The sequence below is a fragment of the Mus musculus genome, chromosome 15, assembly GCF_000001635.26.
Source record: "Mus musculus strain C57BL/6J chromosome 15, GRCm38.p6 C57BL/6J".
Lineage (NCBI taxonomy): Eukaryota > Metazoa > Chordata > Mammalia > Rodentia > Muridae > Mus > Mus musculus.
In genome coordinates this window covers 51,867,771-51,884,651 of record NC_000081.6, presented here as the reverse complement: position 1 = coordinate 51,884,651, position 16,881 = coordinate 51,867,771, and the positions used below count along the sequence as shown (strand labels likewise).

Genomic DNA, 16,881 nt, shown 5'->3' with positions numbered 1-16,881 from the left:
TTTCTACTTACACATGAAAAACTATTATTAAACTTGTCAAATCACAACCATTTTATTTTACATAAACCTAGACATTCAATTTTCTAATTGAATCAAATAATTTGGACACTTTATCAGAATACCCAGTAGAACATTATTTTAGAATTCTTGCCATTGAGGGATAGTATTCAGATCAGCTATCAGAAACAAAAATCAACACATTATTGAACCTGTGGGGCTTAAAAATGGAATGTTTTCCTTAGGACAATAAATAAACAAGATTTAAGAAAATTGAAGTGAACTTCAGCTAGGACTCATGTAGTTTGTAATAAAGGCAGTAGATACTCTCAAATATGGATTTCTTACTTGCTTTGTGCTTTATTACAGCAAGGGAATACAAGAAGAAGAAAAAAAGCCTACCATGACAGTTCTCCAGAGGACAGTACCTAACAATATCTGAGTAGCATGCTCAGCAGAAAGCACAGCCACACTGGAGGACATCAGGAGAACCCAGCTAAGTATTGCATGGTAAAAATGACTTCAAACTATTGGATGAGTGTAACTATATGCCATGTTACTGGGCAATGAAGAAGCCCAACGCTATTAGTTTCAGGAAGAGCAATGTAATAAATTTAGCCACACTACATGTCACCTTGCTCAGCCATGCACAATGCTAAAAACGAGTTTATGACCAATAAATACTACAACACTTGTTTATTAGGAAAATGTAAGGTGCTATAGCCATCCTTTCCAGGCTATTGAGAGCAGACGGTAGCATTGTATTCAACAGTTAGTTGAATGTGGAGGTTTCTCCAACTGTCAAAGATACAACTTTTATCTTAAGCTCTTACAGATTTTATTGCCATATACAAAATAATGGGTAAGCTATCCCCCTTTCCTCCCTTAGAACTGACTTTTACAAATGACATTAATTTGTTTTGCGTGGAGGTGTGGAGGTAAGAAGACAATTTTGGGAGTCAGGTCTGGTCTCTAGGTCTCAGGGACGAGGTTCAGTTATCAAGGTAGGCAGCAGGCGTCTTTACCCACTGTACCGGCTGGTTTTGTGTGTCAACTTGACACAGGCTGGAGTTATCACAGAGAAAGGAGCTTCAGTTGAGGAAATGCCTCCAAGAGATCCAACTGCAAGGCATTTTCTCAATTAGTGATCAAGGGGGAAAGGCCCCTTGTGGGTTGTGCCATCCCTGGGCTGGTAGTCTTGGGTTCTATAAGAGAGCAAGTTGAGCAAGCCAGGGGAGGCAAGTCAGTAAAGAACATCCCTCCATGGCCTCTGCATCAGCTCCTGCTTCCTGACCTGCTTGAGTTCCAGTCCTGATTTCCTTTGGTGATGAACAGCAATGTGGAAGTGTAAGCAGAATAAACCCTTTCCTCCCCAACTTGCTTCTTGGTCATGATGTTTGTGCAGGAATAGAAACCCTGACTAAGACACCCACTGAGTCATCTCACTGGCCTTAGGACTGACTTTTAAAATTATGTGGTGCTGGGGTGATGCCTCAGTCAGGACCTTACCTGCCGTACTACTGTGAGGAGTTGGGTTCAGATCCTCAGACTCATACAGAAAGCCACATTCAACAGTGAATGCTGTCAATCCCAGCACCAGAAAGGAGACAGGAGGATCTCTGGGGCTTAACGGCCATCCAGGACCACTTAACTGGCAAGTTATTGATTCAGTGAGAAACTCTCTCAAAAAATAATGGTAGAGAGTGATAGAGAAAGACACTTCATGCTGACCTCTAGCTGCTTCATACACACGCTCACCCCCCCCCCCCACCGCCCAACAAGCTCACAAACACTACTGCACCTACACACACAGAGAGAGAGAGAGAGAGAGAGAGAGAGAGAGAGGCTCACAAACACATACCACTCATATACCACACACATACACAGCACTTGGAGGGTGAGAAGGGGAGAAACTGGAGATAATTTTATAATAAAAATACATCCCCAAAGCAACAACTGAAGATGCACACTGACAAACCCAACTATTCTTTACTTTTGGCAAAAGTGTATGTAGCAGTAGTAGTTTACAAAAATAAGTTAGTCCTCTGGTATACACATTTTCACAGTTTGAACAGGAAGTTAGTTTCCACTGTCTTCCAGAGTATCCCCAGCACACATCAGCCTTCTGCACCCTGCTGCTCAGAAGACACTTTCAGGGTGGATCTGTTCCGAATCCGTTTCCTTTTCCTTTTCTTTTCGGAAGCAGGGGACTTTGTATCCTGTGCTTTCTTCTTTTTCTTCAGGCAGCTGAGAGGATTGGGGCCGCCCACCTTCTTCTTTTTCCTCCTCCTCCTCCTCAGGTCCGGGTTCCGCACCAGGCCTTGCTCCTCCTTCAGTTGCTTGATACTCTGTTTCTCGTGCACTGAGACCAGCTGACCCGCCTCGACCGCCTTCACAAAGGCCACTGTTCTGGGAGAAGGCTTGTCCAACACTATAGTGTTCTGAATAATGAACATGAGAGGAATTCCAGGAGTCCTCTTGACTTTCACAGATAAGTTCTGATCCTATTAAAAAGGAAAGGGGTTTGGTTTCTCAATCAAAATTAGAACCTAAAATTAAGTTTCTATTAAAAAAGGCTAGATGGGGAAAAAAAGAACTATATGTTTTCTTTTTCAGATGACATGTCTTATTAATCAAAATGTATCTTACGGTAGAGGACAGAAAACATAAAGACTAAGCAGAATGAAGCCACTCAACAGCAGTCGGGGCTGGATCAGTCAACACTCTGGGCCCACGAATTATCAACCAATGCAACAGAAAATACATTAGAAACTTTCTCTTGCCTTTCCACTAGATATTCTCTCGAAACATCGACAAGGGAAGAGGTTGGAGCAGAGTAATAAGCTGACTCCACAATCATATCTGTATACCTCATGTGTGCCTAGGTGGCCGTAAGATGGCGGTGGGTTCCTTGAGACTGTAGGTACACATGGTTGAGAGCAGCTGTATAGGTGTTGGGAATTAAACCAAGAGCAGCCAGCTCTTAACCCCTGAGCCATCTCTGCAGCCTCCTGATGCTAATCTCAGAGCACATGCACCATGAGCTGAGAAGCAGGAATTCAGGAACATGCTAGGTTATGAGTCCAGAAGGCAGAGACTGCCCGACTCCTCCCTGCTTGAAGAACCGTGACGCAATCAGCACACTACTGCAACAGCTCCTCAGCCTCTAGAAGGAAACTTCTGAAGGAAAAAAAGTCCCCCAAACTTAGTCTCCTCCTCATATGTTCAAGTAAGTACCTTTATTGATCCCATTTTAAAATGTACATTTTTAAAAGTCCAAACAATGAAACATGAATTAGCTAAGTGACTGGAATCCTCTCTAATACACCACAGTAAGTAAATAAATAGAACTTCAAACACTACATTATCTCTCCCACTTACTTTTCTTTGTACTGCAAACAGAGCTGCATGAAGTATATATAGAGGTAGTTAAAACTGCCTTACAGTTTTGAAAGTAACATTACCTGTGTGGCCACAAAATAATGATGAGGGTTCCCCTCATCCACCATGGACAGGAGACATTCAGACCCACTCACTGGGCTCTTGAAATGAGGACAGTTTCGAACCTGGCATTTCTGTGCAATCAGTTTTGCTCCATATAATTCCTTTCCCAGTGTTTCTAACTCCTTTAACACACATCTGGGGAGAAAAAAGTCATTCAGAGTCCAGAATCACAACCAATACATTCCTTCTGTTTATACAAAGCAAGCATAAACACAATACTCAAGTTTTTAAGGTGGAAAAACTATTCCATAAAAATGTGACGGGGGAACGCCAGGGCCAAGAAGTGGGAGTGGGTGGGTAGGGGAGTGGGGCGGGGGGGGGGGGGGAGGGTCTGGGGGACTTTTGGGATAGCATTTGAAACGTAAATGAAATAAATACCTAATTAAAAAAATAAAAAAATGTGGATTTATAGCACGGTTGCCATTTTCTTCTTAAATGAAAACTTTAAAAATACATACTCCAAGCAGAAAGAATACCAATGTCAGAGTACACTAAGCATTTGTGTACAGGAAGCATGCAAGTTGTTTTTCGCATATACTATTGCTTAACCTCAAATGTATAATAAAGCTACATGATTAACTGAATTAAATTTCTAACTTATCCTCAAATCTCTACCTCTTACAGATGGACCAGATACAATGAGCCTTCCAGATACTGAAGAGGACTCCAGGTCACTATTACAACTTCAAAAATCACTAACACAGAATCAACAACAACTTATGTATCCTGTTTGAATCCTGATTTTAAAAAATAAACAAATGAAAAATAAGAAAAAAAAGTTTGTTTTTTTAATTGTAGGAGCCAGAATGGTTGATGAGACCAGGAGAAAATGGCCCACAGAGTCAACTAAGCAGGGTTCATGGTGCTGGCTCACAGAGACTAAAGCAGCATGGTGGTGTAGCTTGTTGTCTTGTGAAACTTCTAATAGTGGGAACACATATGTCTTTGAGTCTTTCACCTGCTCTTGGGGCTCTTTTCCACCTGTTGGGTTACCTCCTCCTGTCTTGATGAGGGTTTGTGTCTAGTCTAATTTCATCTAGGCCCTGTTCCGTTGATATCCCTGGGAGGCCTGCCCTTTTCTGAAGAGAAAGAGAGGAACAGTGGATTTTGTGGGATGAGGGAATAAGGGAACTGTAGTTGGGATGTATTGTATTGAGAGAAGAATTATTTTTTTTTAAAGTTTTTTCATGACAAACAGCAAAGAATGACAAACAGATGTGTGAGGAGGTGGGGAAGAGACGGGGACAACAAGAATGGGCTTTCTGGGACCAGCAAATGCTGGGTATCAGGGTCTTCAATCTTGTGTTGGTTGACAAATTCCCAAAGTAGCTGGGTGGTGGTTGTGCACACCTTTAATCTCAGCACCTGGGAGGCAGAGGCAGAGAGAGGGGCAGAGGGGCAGAGGGGCAGAAGCAGAAAGAAGCAGAGGCAGGTGATCTCTGAGTTTGAGGCCAGCCTGGTCTATAGAGCATGTTTCAGAACAGCCAGGGCTACACAGAGAAATCTTGTATAAAACAAACAAACAAAAAACCAAAACAACAACAACAAAAAACCAACCAACTAAACAAACAAAATCCCAAACCACAAAAAAAACAAAAATTCCCAAAGTTAAGTGGTTGTTGTCCTTTCTCTTCTTCCTCCTTGAGAATGGCTCTTGCCAGGCCTTCTTCAAACTCATGGTACTCCTCCTGACTCAGCCTTGCAGAGTATTTGTATCACAGGTGTAACCTCCCTTGAGTGACTCCGTAGTTGAAGTCCTTGGGGAACTATGACATGTACATGTAGTACTTCCCGCCTGGTTGTATCACAGCACGGGACTGTTAGTATTGGTATGGCACGTGGGAGGAAACAAACTACTTACATTCAGAAGCAGCTAATCCAGGGACAGAGGCTGTTAAAAGCTGTACAGGCAGCTCCTAAGGCTAAAGGGATCATATTTAAAAGTTTGTGTGTGTTGGGCTGGGTGATGGTGGTGCCACACACCTTTAATCCCAGATTTCAGAAGGCAGAGGCAGGAGAATCTCTGAGTTCAAGGCCATCCTGATATACAAAGTGAGTTCCAGGGCAGCCAGGGATACACAGGGAAACCCTGTTTTGAAACCATCACCTAGACTCCAAAAAAAAAAAAAATTTTTTTTATGTATATGTGGGTGGTTAGCTGTAGAGGCCAGAAGAGGGTGTTGGAGCCCCTGGAGCTGGAGTTACAAGCAGTTGTGAGACCCCTGACAGTGATGCTAGGAACCATCTCAGGTCCTCTGGAAGGGCAGGAAGCATGCTTAACAACTGAGCCATCTTTCCAGCCTGAGATTAAAACTTTGAGGTTATCTGCAACTCGGAAAGAGCATTACTTAAGAAATTCTAAATGTGGAAGGCTGTTTACTGCAAAGTAGAACATGAACAGCACACGTCACGGCTTGACTCGGACAAATGTATAAAGAACACCTTAACTGGCTATTTGTAAGCTGTAGTTGAACTCAATTTATTTACTTAAATAAATATTCCACAAAAACTACTAAAATTCTTATTCATGGTCTAGCTTCAGTTTACCTTTTCCCTATTTTCATGTCCCATAATATTAGATATAATATATATCTTCAAGTCCCAAAATTAAATATGGTTCAGGCATCAACCAATTCTATTTGTTCAAAAGTTCTCTAAAACAATAACATTACTATTTCTATCATTGAAAACAGACATTTCCTCCTCAGTTCTAAACAAGCCTCAGAGGGGGTCGAACATCGATTCTATGAGACCTTTTAAAATAACCCCCACCCGCACCCCCCACGCCCACCCCTCTCACACACTCCTGCTCCCGGGTGTGCTACCCTAGGTGTGCTCTCTTACATGAAGTGAGGAGGCACAGATGTGGAGTGAAAAACAGCCATCAGGAGTTGACTTTACAGCCCATGAAGGCTAAGGCTAGGCCTTCGTCTTGCCCACTAAGGTGTCCTCAGGGTCTGGAGCAGTGATTGCCATTTGGTTGGTACTTTAAAAATGGCCTTGGGTAAAGTTTTTAATATCTCCAGCCTTGACTTCTTTTCCTAGGAATTGAAGATAAAACCTCACTGGCAGTTGGAAGGCTTGAAAACCTTTGGGTTATAAGTAACAACCGCCACAGAATGGGTGTTAGCTTTTGGATGTTGAGAAATGTCCAATGTAAATGATACCTCACGTGACTTTATATCAACTTTGAAGAAGTTATGCTCTCTACAGCTACACCATTTCTTGCCTGAGACCACACAGCTGGTTTTAATTGGAACCAGAAGTCCAAGTCAGGTCCACATGTTACCTGTTCTGATTTTTCTCAGAAATAACTGAATATTCACAAGGCACAGTACCATCTGCCTGACTTTTCGGTCAGTCGCGGCCCAAGGTAACCGACTTGGTTGGCACCGTGGAGAACTCTGGGCCACACCCGCGACCCCGCCCCGCAGACCCACCTCGTGGTGCACAGCTGGGTCTCTCCCATAAGGTAGCGGGGCAGCTGGTCCCGCAGCTGGATGCGACCCCGCAGCGCCGCCTGGCAGAAAGTGCCATCCAGAAGGATCTGGTAGGGCTCGCGGACTCCGAAATTGTTGCGGAAAAAGCCGAGATGCTTCTTGGCGTGTTTCTGCCTGGTGATCTTCATGCCTGTTTAAGCCACCGGACTCACCGGCACCAGCCTCACTTCCGCACTCCTAGAAATTTGTATTTCCCGGAACGAAGCCCCTTCGACCCGGAAGTACACTCCCTTATTTCCACAGCCCGCCTCTCGGATTCTGTAGTTCGCAAAGGAACGACCACTCCCACTTCCTAGCGCGAGCTTTAGGGGGCGGAGCTTTCTGTGCAGAGGAGCCTCGGAGTGCGCAAATTGGCGCAGGTTGGCACATGCACACTCGCGAGCTGGACTAATAGTCCTTGCTTTGTGTAGCTCTTTGCCTGACACTTAGGAAGTCTCTAAAAGACTAGTAATATGAAAATAACTAATTATGGTACCATTGACCCAGGCACTTTGTAACTTGCCATTCACTATGTATCATTCCCAAGAATGTTTTTAGTTTCCAAGTGAAGAAAATGAGCCAAGGTTGGACGACCTTAACTTGGGAGGTTTTGCTGGTCTTCAAGGAAGCAAAGGGCACGTGGTTCCTAAGCGTCTGGAGCTCACACTGACTCCTTGATGTTCACGGGTATTTTACAACACCTTACGAATGAACTGATTCTATGGTAAAAAGGTGTTACCCAAATTGACAGCACAGTCTCTAACTCATCCTGGAGAACCCAATTGACATAAATTTGCTGGTTGTGGTGGCGTACACATCTTTAATCCCAGGAGGCAGAGGCAAGAAGGTTTCTGAGTTCCAGGACAGCCTGATCTTCATAGTGAGTTCCAAAGCAGCCAGAGTTACACATTGAGATCTTCTCTTGGAAAACAAATAAACTAAACAGCCAAATTAATATTTAAAAAAAGGATTTCCATAGTGTGGCCAAACGGAGGTGCCAGTCATTATGACAGTCAATCTCTGAGGTCCTGAAGTGAAATTAAAGTGTACATAGGTAGCCAGGGACATGAATATCTAACTCATTGGTTCTCAACCTGCCTAATATAGCCCTTTAATATATTTCCTCAAGTGTGGTGTGTGTCAATCATAAAATCAATTTCATTGCTACTTCATAACTGTAACATTGTTGCTGCTATGATTCATAATGCCAATATCTGCGTTTTCTGATGGTATTAGGAGACCCTGTGAAAGAGTCTTTTGAACCTCAAGGGCTCAGGACCCACAGGTTGAGAAATGCTGAATTCTAACCAACCTTGGTTAATATGTGGCACTGTCCATCATTTTTTAAGACTTTGGTCCTACCCTGGAAGGTGTTCTAAGAAGGCATTAAGACTGGGAAATCTCTTTCCCAGAAGACAAATTAAATTCCCTCTTGGTGTCAGGCTCTGCGTCTTTTCCTTCTTCCAGCATGAAATTGCCATTTCTTAGGGTCAGTTGTTTCAATTTGAGGGACACGAAAGAATATCTTCAAGTTCTGCTGGGCCAGTTACAGAGCCATTATTTGTATCTTCTCATCCCAAAGCCAAGCCTGAGTGCCTCAGTGTTTTAGGAGAATTTCCAAGAGTTTCATTTCCCGAAAGTTTGTTGAGTTGGAGGCCTGATCTCAATTTCATAGACGTTTTTCTGTCCGGAGTTTCTAACATAGGAAAAATACATACTGGGTTAAAATTGAAAGACACACACACACACACACACACACACACACACACACCCCTAATTTAAATACTTTCGAAGTTACTTAACCAATTTAGTTAAATGAAGACAATGAATAAGGAGTTTTCAAATTTGATTAACTGTGTAGGGTATCCACTCTAAGGTAAAAGAATCAAAGACTGGAGAGTATGGAGTTTGCATTTTTGTCTCTGGCTGGAATCTGTCCCAGATCTAGTCTTGGCCAATTTGGCCAAAGATTGAAGGAACTTTTTTTTTTTAATGACTTATAATGTGATTGAAATGTATTGCTTGCATTTGGCCCTTTATTTCAATTTATAGGTTTATGGAATTGAACTAAGGTACTCTATAAAGTCAGTCCTGACCTGAAACCCAGTACTACCATGAGATGGCTGCTTTCATTTAATGGAAAATAAAATTAGGGGTTTGAAATCATGAGATGCTGTAGAAGGGCTGGTTTCATAGTCCTTAAGCATAATTGTCAGTATTTTCTACTTTAATCCTTCCTTTATCCCTGTATGCACACTCTCTGCCCTGAATGGACTCTCATGACAAAGAAATATCATCCCAACCTCGTAAAACAATTAAAAGCTTTAAAAACAAAAAACAAAAAAAAAAGACTTTCTTTCTACCTAGATCTAACTTCTAGTCACTTTTTAGTTCTAAAAAGATATGGGATGCCACTAAAAATTTGAATCATATTCTAGGGTGTTTTGTTGTTGTTGTTATTGTTTTTTATTTTAATTTGCGGAACTACATCATAGTCTTTTCCAAGTTCTATGTTTGACTGCCAATTTGCACACTTATCCTTCTTACCAAGTACAAGAGAGCCTTGTAACAGTGATCATCAAGTTTGGAATCATTTTCTATTGACTTAAAAACCAAAACAAAACATTGTCCCTGGGTATGTAGGGAAAGCCTTAGGGCGCTTGCTTAAGATAGCCATTTCTATAGCAGCTTGAAGTTCTGAGACTCTCCCAGGTGGCACCTGAAATATGCATAGTAATGAACTCTACATAGGCTGTGTTTTTTCTGACATATACAGGCCCGTGATAAATTTTAAGTCATAAATTAATCACAGTAGGAAACTGGCAGCACCAATAAAACAAAGCAGCTAACACTGGAGTAAGACTTCTGTGGAGGTCTCTTCTCAATGCCTCTGTGTAAGATGAGATTTTTGCTTTCAATGTCCAGCTACCTCCTAAGTGACTACCAGGTAGGTAGTATTCAGACAGAAAGGCACATTTATTATGAAAATTTCTCCGAGTCATTTTGTGCTCTTAGTGTTCCTGATCCAACTTTTGCAGGAAAACACTACTGTTTATCCAATATAATATTTTCATTAAGCGGTCCACCAAAAGTATTTTTGCACAGATGCCAAATGACCTAGTATTAATGGCAAGTCAATATGTGGTTACAGCCAAGACAGAAGCTCAAGAATGCCATTATTCAATGAAGTATTAGGATATAAGTTTGATAATTTAAAAAATAAAAAAATTAATTCTTTTGAAGAAATATTGTGATGTCATTTTAAAACTACAATAGTCTTTGAAAAACATGATTTAAAAGTGGCAAAAACAATGAAGCCTTATCATTGCTATCCACTGGCTTTGACTGGGATTCTGGGACTGGGTCCTTTCTATGCCAGACATTTCCATTCAGCCGAGGTGGATGGAAAATTGGTTTATTTTTCTTTACTTTTAAAATACTCTTAATAGTCATTATTGTGTCTGGATCAAATATAATTTATAATGTGACGTTATGGTACACGGTCTTGGAGGTTTTTTTCTTCATAAAAGTTTGATGAAGCCAAGGTGACATGAGAATGATTTATTCTTGGAAGGTGTGACTAATACCCGAATAGGACTATTTCATGAAAAATTCATGGTCTAAATGGAATTAAATAGGTAAATATTAAGTTCAGTTCATAAAGGTTATTTTGTTTCACTCATGAATGTTGGTATAATTTTATTTAATTTCATGGACAACAAGGGGTACATGTAACGTATCTATTGTAATATCATCTTCCTTGTATTCATATTTAAATATTTATAAATTTTTCTCAATGTGGCATTAACTCAAAAAGAATATTACTTTTCTCCCAAATTATGCCTGAAATTCTATCTAAATAAACACTTTAGCTAAATAAATTGCATTTTAAAACAAGTTAAGTAAACTGTAACATAGTAAGGTCCTGCTAAGCTCTTCACTGAATAGAGAGATAGAAATATTCAGATATATTTCATTCTGTAGTATAGAATCCATGTGGGCTACCTGACTGTGGAATTTCCTACCTGTCTGAAGGTGTTATTAAGATTAAATATAAAGGTGATGCATTTTAAAATAGTTCCTAATTTCAAATTAAAAACTTACCCATGTCAGCCATAACAAATAGAACAATAAATATACTATGTTAACTCCCATTGTATGACAAAATTTTCCCTGGGGAGATACAGCACATATCTACTCACCACAGATAAGAAACCCAGAACAGACCAAAATATGGATACAACCAAAGCCTACAGACTTTGTGTTCTTTCCTTTTTTTTTTTTTTTTTTTTTTTTTTTTTTTTAACAGGGCCTCATTCTCACCATGTTTGGCCTGAAACCTGCTAGTAGACCAGGCTGACTGTGAGCTCACAGAGATCTGTGTGCTCCTGCCTTCTGAACGCTGGGACTGGAGGTATGCCCCACCACCCAAGGCCACATTTGCTTCTCTTGCTTGACAAACTTGTAGAAATGGCCTTGAGGGCTGGTGAGATGGCTCAGTGGGTAAGAGCACCCAACTGCTCTTCCGAAGGTCCAGAGTTCAAATCCCAGCAACCACATGGTGGATCACAACCATCCATAACGAGATCTGACTCCCTCTTCTGGAGTGTCTGAAGACAGCTACAGTGTACTTACATATAATAAATAAATCTTTAAAAAAAAAAGAAATGGCCTTGACCTGAGGGAGGTAATGGAGGTGTCATTTATTATTGTTAGTGATTGCCTGCCATCTCCCACAAAACCAAGGATAATATAGTAGACGCAGCAGAGGCTGACTTTCCACCTAATAATTCTTCTCTTTTTATAGTTTTTAAAGATTATTACTTTTTATTTTATGTGCATTGATGTTTTCCCTGCATGTTTGTCTGTGTGAGGGTGTCCAATATGGAGTTACAGACTGTACAAGGTAAGATGTTGTGAGCTGCCACGTGGGTGTTGGTAACTGGCCCCTGGGTCCTCAGGAGAGCAGTCAGTGCTCTCAATCGCCGAGTCACCTCTCCAGTCCCTCTTTTTTTTTTTTTTTTTTTAAATAGTTTTAGAATTCTAACTTTACTTTAGGCAGTAATATACCGGAAAAGAGATGGATTTAACTAAAGATACATATGTGTCAAGTGTTACTAGGACTGTTGAGAAGGCTGATAAAAGAAGTTGACATGGCTTGGCAATGAACACCTGTGTTTTCCCGATTCGTTCATTCTAATGGAATTTACATGTGATGGATGCCATTCCAGCAGCCTAACTTAAGCTATGAGGTCACCACCAAGAGAAGCCATGAACTAAGCTTGCAGAGCAAAAAGAGAAAGCTTATGTAGCTTGCAGTAAGGGAAATAACTTCCAAACCTAGACTTCTAGGATTAGTTCTCAAACAACTCTTGTCTCACGGCTGTAAAAGTATATCAGAAAGTTTATTTGAGCAAAGTCATGCGAGATTACTGCCCACTTGACTAAACTGAGCGAAAGTCAGTTTTTCACTATGGTTTGGAGAGTACTCCTGCTTGGAATCTCAGTACAGAACCTTTAATTTTACTGTGTAAAGGTATGGAGGGTGGGGGGAGCTCGCAAAGAGTGAAAGGTTCAGAAGTAGCAGCCATTTTTAGTTTTTCTTGTTAAAAATGAAGCAGCTGCAATAACAAAAATGTTTGCTTTGATGAAAACACATTGCCATTTGAAATTTAATTACATGATAACTAAAACGGATCAAAAATTTTACATTGTATGTGAGCTATCATTTTAAACCATCAAAGCATTTTAGAGATCAATGAATCCTTTAGAAATTACTCTAGGTAGGCAAATATTAGTGCTGTTACTTAAATGACCTTCAAGATTGAAAATTATCTCAGATTACAGCTTTAAAAGGATTTTCTAACACCCTTATTTATTTATATAGAGCAGAAGGTTGAGGACGACTTTTTCTCTCATGGTTCTGTGTATATTTTTAAGCAGCAGGAAAACTTGAACTCCTGGAGGCAAGAAAAATAAATGTGCTTTATTAATCCAGTAGAATATTATTACAAAGTCTAGTAATTATAATTGAGTTACACCAATATGAGGTATTAATTACAGAATATTATACAAAATAAGTTCAGTCTTAGAATCTTTGATATTTTCTCAATGCGGGCTCAATTTGTTTTAATACTAGTCAGTAAGTCATAAATCAACATACTGGGAGAGAAAGGCCGAAGGTCATTTAAAAAATTATTATTTTAACAAACTTATAGAAAATGGCCACATGCTGAGTCTCATGGAAGTGAATATCATTTTCTTTTTAATGGTTTTTACTTTACCCTTCACCTACCTCTTCAAAGTATAATCGCCCATGGTGGTGCACAGGAAACAAGAAGGGAGGAACTTGGGTGAAGTTGATACCAAGCAGAGTGCAGCAAAAGCAATTTCCTGTGGTTGGCATTGAGGTTTGAATATGAAATGTCCCCATAAGCTCGGGTGTTTGAATACTTAGTCTCCAGGTGGTGGTGCTGTTTTGGAAGGTTCTAGAACCTTTAGATGGCAGCACTGAAGAAGATGGGTCACCGCTGCAGGACTTCAAGGGTTTGTTTGTTTGTTTGTTTTTTGTTTTTAGTTTGGTTCACTGCTTGTCAACTTCGTGAACCACTGGGATGTAAGGAACTCATGAATCCCAGATCAGGCTCTTGCCATCATGGAACTGCCTGTCACAGTGCCTTCTGTTACAGACGGGCTGTATTCTGCCTGACTACGAGCTAAGCTTTTTACCCTTCAGTTGCCTTCCCTTTCTTCCTCTTAAATTGACTACTTGAGCTATTTTGTAAAGTAACCAAATTCTGGCCTACAAGGTATCTTCTGACTTTGTTCTGTTTTTCATATCTTAGACTTAGCTCATGAATTTTAATGGCTCTGATCCATTCTCTTAAGGAGGAAGGGTTAGAAGTTATTAACTGTTTCTCGTATTTACAAGAAGAGAGGGCTTCTGATACTTCTCATGAGCAAGTAGCGTTGGAAGGTGGAGTGGATTCATCCTCCTCTGTTGTGACGCCCTGAAGAACTGGCTCAGCTAATGCTTTGACTGATGCATAACCGTAGCATAAAAACACATCCTCTGCAAGGAAACGGATGAAGACTATAAACTGTTGCTTTGTTTTCTTCATCTTGAGATGCCAAACCTTTTAAGTTCATACTCCATTTTAGAGATCCTGACCTAAGTTTAAACTCAGGTACATAGCATTCTAAGTTGCCCCCCAACAAAACCTGAGCCTAGCCCCAGTATCTAGTCTAATCCCCAGCAAGACCAGTGTCTCCAGTTTATTCCCCCAACAAACTTGTACCCCCAGGTTACAAGCCCACCTCCAGCCTATTGAGCAGCACTGTAGAGGGGAGCAGAAGTTAAGTTTATGATAGACTCCCAGCAGCAGCCAATCATGTTAAAGGCCACAGCAGCTTTCCAATTAGATGCTTGCACACGTATTCCCTGCTTGCTGCTTACTATAAAGCTTTGCCTCAATAGACATTTGGGGCTTCCCCCACCACCCAATCTGTCCTGCGTGATGGTGGTGTGTTGGGGTGGGGGTGAGCTATCTCAAATAAAATAAAGACCCTGTTGTACGTTGCATCAGATTGGCTCCTGTCTGTTTTTTTGGGGATCACTAACATTTCCTTGGCACAACAGTCTCACAAACTGAAATAAAAATGCAAAAAGCCAGAAAAAGGGTTTTTTTTTTCCTTTTCCCCTACAGCATGATCTGCACAGACAAGAAAATAGGAAACCCTGACTAAATAATAAATAATAGGAAACATGTTAAAGAAAATTCTTATAGTTAAGTAACATGCAGGGATGTTTAAAAGGCATAGTTTGGTCCATCTTCAGTGTTTTCTGTTCTTTGATTTTATTGGTTTGTAAGGGGTTTTAGTGAAGTCTTAGACAAGGAAGGGGAAGCAAGTGGGACCATAAGGCTGACACTCTCTGGGTTGTGCTTTCCTACTGATGAGAACTGTTCTGCGAAACCAGTCAGACTGGTTGTTGTTGTTGTTGTTGTTGTTGTTTTGTTTTGTTTTGTTTCGCTTTTTTCACTCAGTCTTTCGGTGATTCCTGTCCCCAGGCAGGAGTCGCTCATCTGTAGGGTCCCTGAAGTGGGTTGGAAGGTTCTCAGTGCTCACTCCCAATCCCCACTTCTTCCTCCCTCTCTGCCCTTCCCCATACCTGTAATTAAATCTAAAAATTTCCAGCAAGTACACGACTTAAAAAAAAAAGCCTTGAATTTCTATAATTGAGTACTGGTAATGAAATCAGTGTCTGCAATAGTAAACTGTCTTCTAGGGGCATGGAAAATATAACAGGACTAATGTGACCAACCTTTGTTGGGTGATACTCGGTAGTCCTGTTATTTATTATTCATCAGCATGTTTTATGTCTTTTCTTGCTGTCTCTCTGTCTCTCTGTCTCTGTCTCTCTGTCTGTCTCTCTCTTTGATTTTGAAAGGGATTTTTAGATTACTGATTTGAGACATCTGATTTTCTAACCCAGGCATTTAGCTACAACTTTCCTCTCAGTAATAATATATCCCACAAATGTATTTTATATATCCTGTATTTGCATAGTATAGTGGGTGTGTACATGAGCGTGCAGTTGTGTGTGTATTGCATTGTATGAATGTTGTTGCGTGCTTATGTGTGTACACAAGTGCCCAGGTATGTATGCATAAGTTCAGGTGTGTGTGTCTCTGTGTGTTTGTGTATGTGTTATGTGTGTTTAGGCCAGAGGGAAACCTCAGACATTCCTCCTCAGGCACTATCTGCCTGTTTAAAAAATTAAAATTAGCCAGGTGTGGTGGCACATGCCTTTAATCCCAGCACTCGGGAGGCAGAGGCAGGCGGATTTCTGAGTTCGAGGCCAGCCTGGTCTACAAAGTGAGTTCCAGGACAGCCAGGGCTATACAGAGAAACCCTGTCTCAAAAAATCAAAAATAAATAAATAAATAAGTAAGTAAGTAAAAAAAAATTATACTCATTTACTTATTGAGGGGGTGTGATGTCTGTGAGCATTATAGAGATCAGAGGACAACTCGCATTAAGTTCTATGTCTGTACCATGTGGATTTGGGGGACTGAACTCAGGGTGTCAGGACTGGCAGGTGCCTTTATCCCCCAATCTCACAGGCCCCACTTTTTTCTGAGACAGCATTTTCCACTGGCCTGGAGCTGAGCCAGAAGACTAGGCTGGTCTGGCTTGTCTAGAAGGCCTCAAGAATCCGTCTGTCTCTGTGCCCTAATGCTAGGATCACACCTAAGCATTAGGTCAGTACCCCACCTTTTTATGTGGGTTTTGAGGATCAAATGCATAGCATCCCGTTTACAAGGCAAGTACTTTATGAGCTGAGCTGTCTCTCTAGCTTCCCTGTCCCCCAATTTACTGGCAACATGTTTAAATCATTGTGTCTGAAGTGAGTTTCTTCTGGTCACGTATGCATATGTTTATGTTTATATATCTTATTTTTTTTTGTCTTGTAATTGGTATGTCAAGAACACTTATATTATTGTAGCTACTTATAAGTTTAGGCTTAGGCAAGCCATTTAATTTCTTTATCTCCAATCTATTGTCTCTTTTTCATTTCTTTCTTCCCTTCTGTGTTCTTGAAGTTTCTTTAAATATCTTTGAAGCTGACCTGCCCAGAACTTCCCATCTTGCTTTAGTTTCCCAAGCTCTAGACTTCAGATTTGTACAAGCATAACTGTTAGCCTTTCACATTAATTACCTATGGCATTTTACCCTATTTCTTTGCAAAACTTATTCAGTCGTCATCGGAGAAGCTTCCTCTGCGTCTGAATGGGAACAAATTCAGAAATCTACAACCAGACATTACACAGACACACTGACACAGACCACACAGCCACACACACACACACACACACACACACACACACAAACACACACA

General features: G+C 40.8%; 1 protein-coding gene and 1 long non-coding RNA gene across 3 annotated transcripts in view; one reads left to right on the top strand and one right to left on the bottom strand.

Annotated features, from left to right (window-relative positions):
- The window catches only part of Gm34678, a 35,245-nt gene extending 33,804 nt beyond the window's left edge, over positions 1 to 1,441 (top strand). Inside the window, exons 6-7 of one of the 2 annotated variants that reach the window (XR_384088.3) lie at positions 367 to 507; positions 1,277 to 1,441. This is a non-coding gene — a long non-coding RNA (predicted gene, 34678). Of the gene's footprint in view, positions 1 to 366; positions 508 to 1,276 lie in introns of those variants that run through there. The other variant, XR_003951502.1, reaches the window with a different exon arrangement.
- Utp23 (UTP23 small subunit processome component) lies at positions 30 to 7,211 on the bottom strand. Its single transcript, NM_030132.5, has 3 exons — positions 6,942 to 7,211; positions 3,462 to 3,636; positions 30 to 2,501 (listed from the first exon to the last, which is right to left on the bottom strand). The coding sequence occupies exons 1-3, from the start codon at positions 7,127 to 7,129 to the stop codon at positions 2,115 to 2,117; spliced, it is 750 nt and encodes a 249-aa protein (NP_084408.1). The 5' UTR covers positions 7,130 to 7,211; the 3' UTR covers positions 30 to 2,114.
- Between the last annotated feature and the right edge of the window lie 9,670 nt (positions 7,212 to 16,881).

What these genes read in the sequence shown, in the direction of transcription:
- Utp23 (NM_030132.5), bottom strand. Translation starts at nt 7,129, where the DNA reads ATGAAGATCACCAGGCAGAAACACGCCAAGAAGCATCTCGGCTTTTTC. An exon ending in ACCCAGCTGTGCACCACGAG is followed by an intron (nt 3,637 to 6,941) that starts GTGGGTCTGCGG and finishes TTTTCTCCCCAG; the next exon opens with ATGTGTGTTAAAGGAGTTAG. An exon ending in ATTATTTTGTGGCCACACAG is followed by an intron (nt 2,502 to 3,461) that starts GTAATGTTACTT and finishes CCTTTTTAATAG; the next exon opens with GATCAGAACTTATCTGTGAA.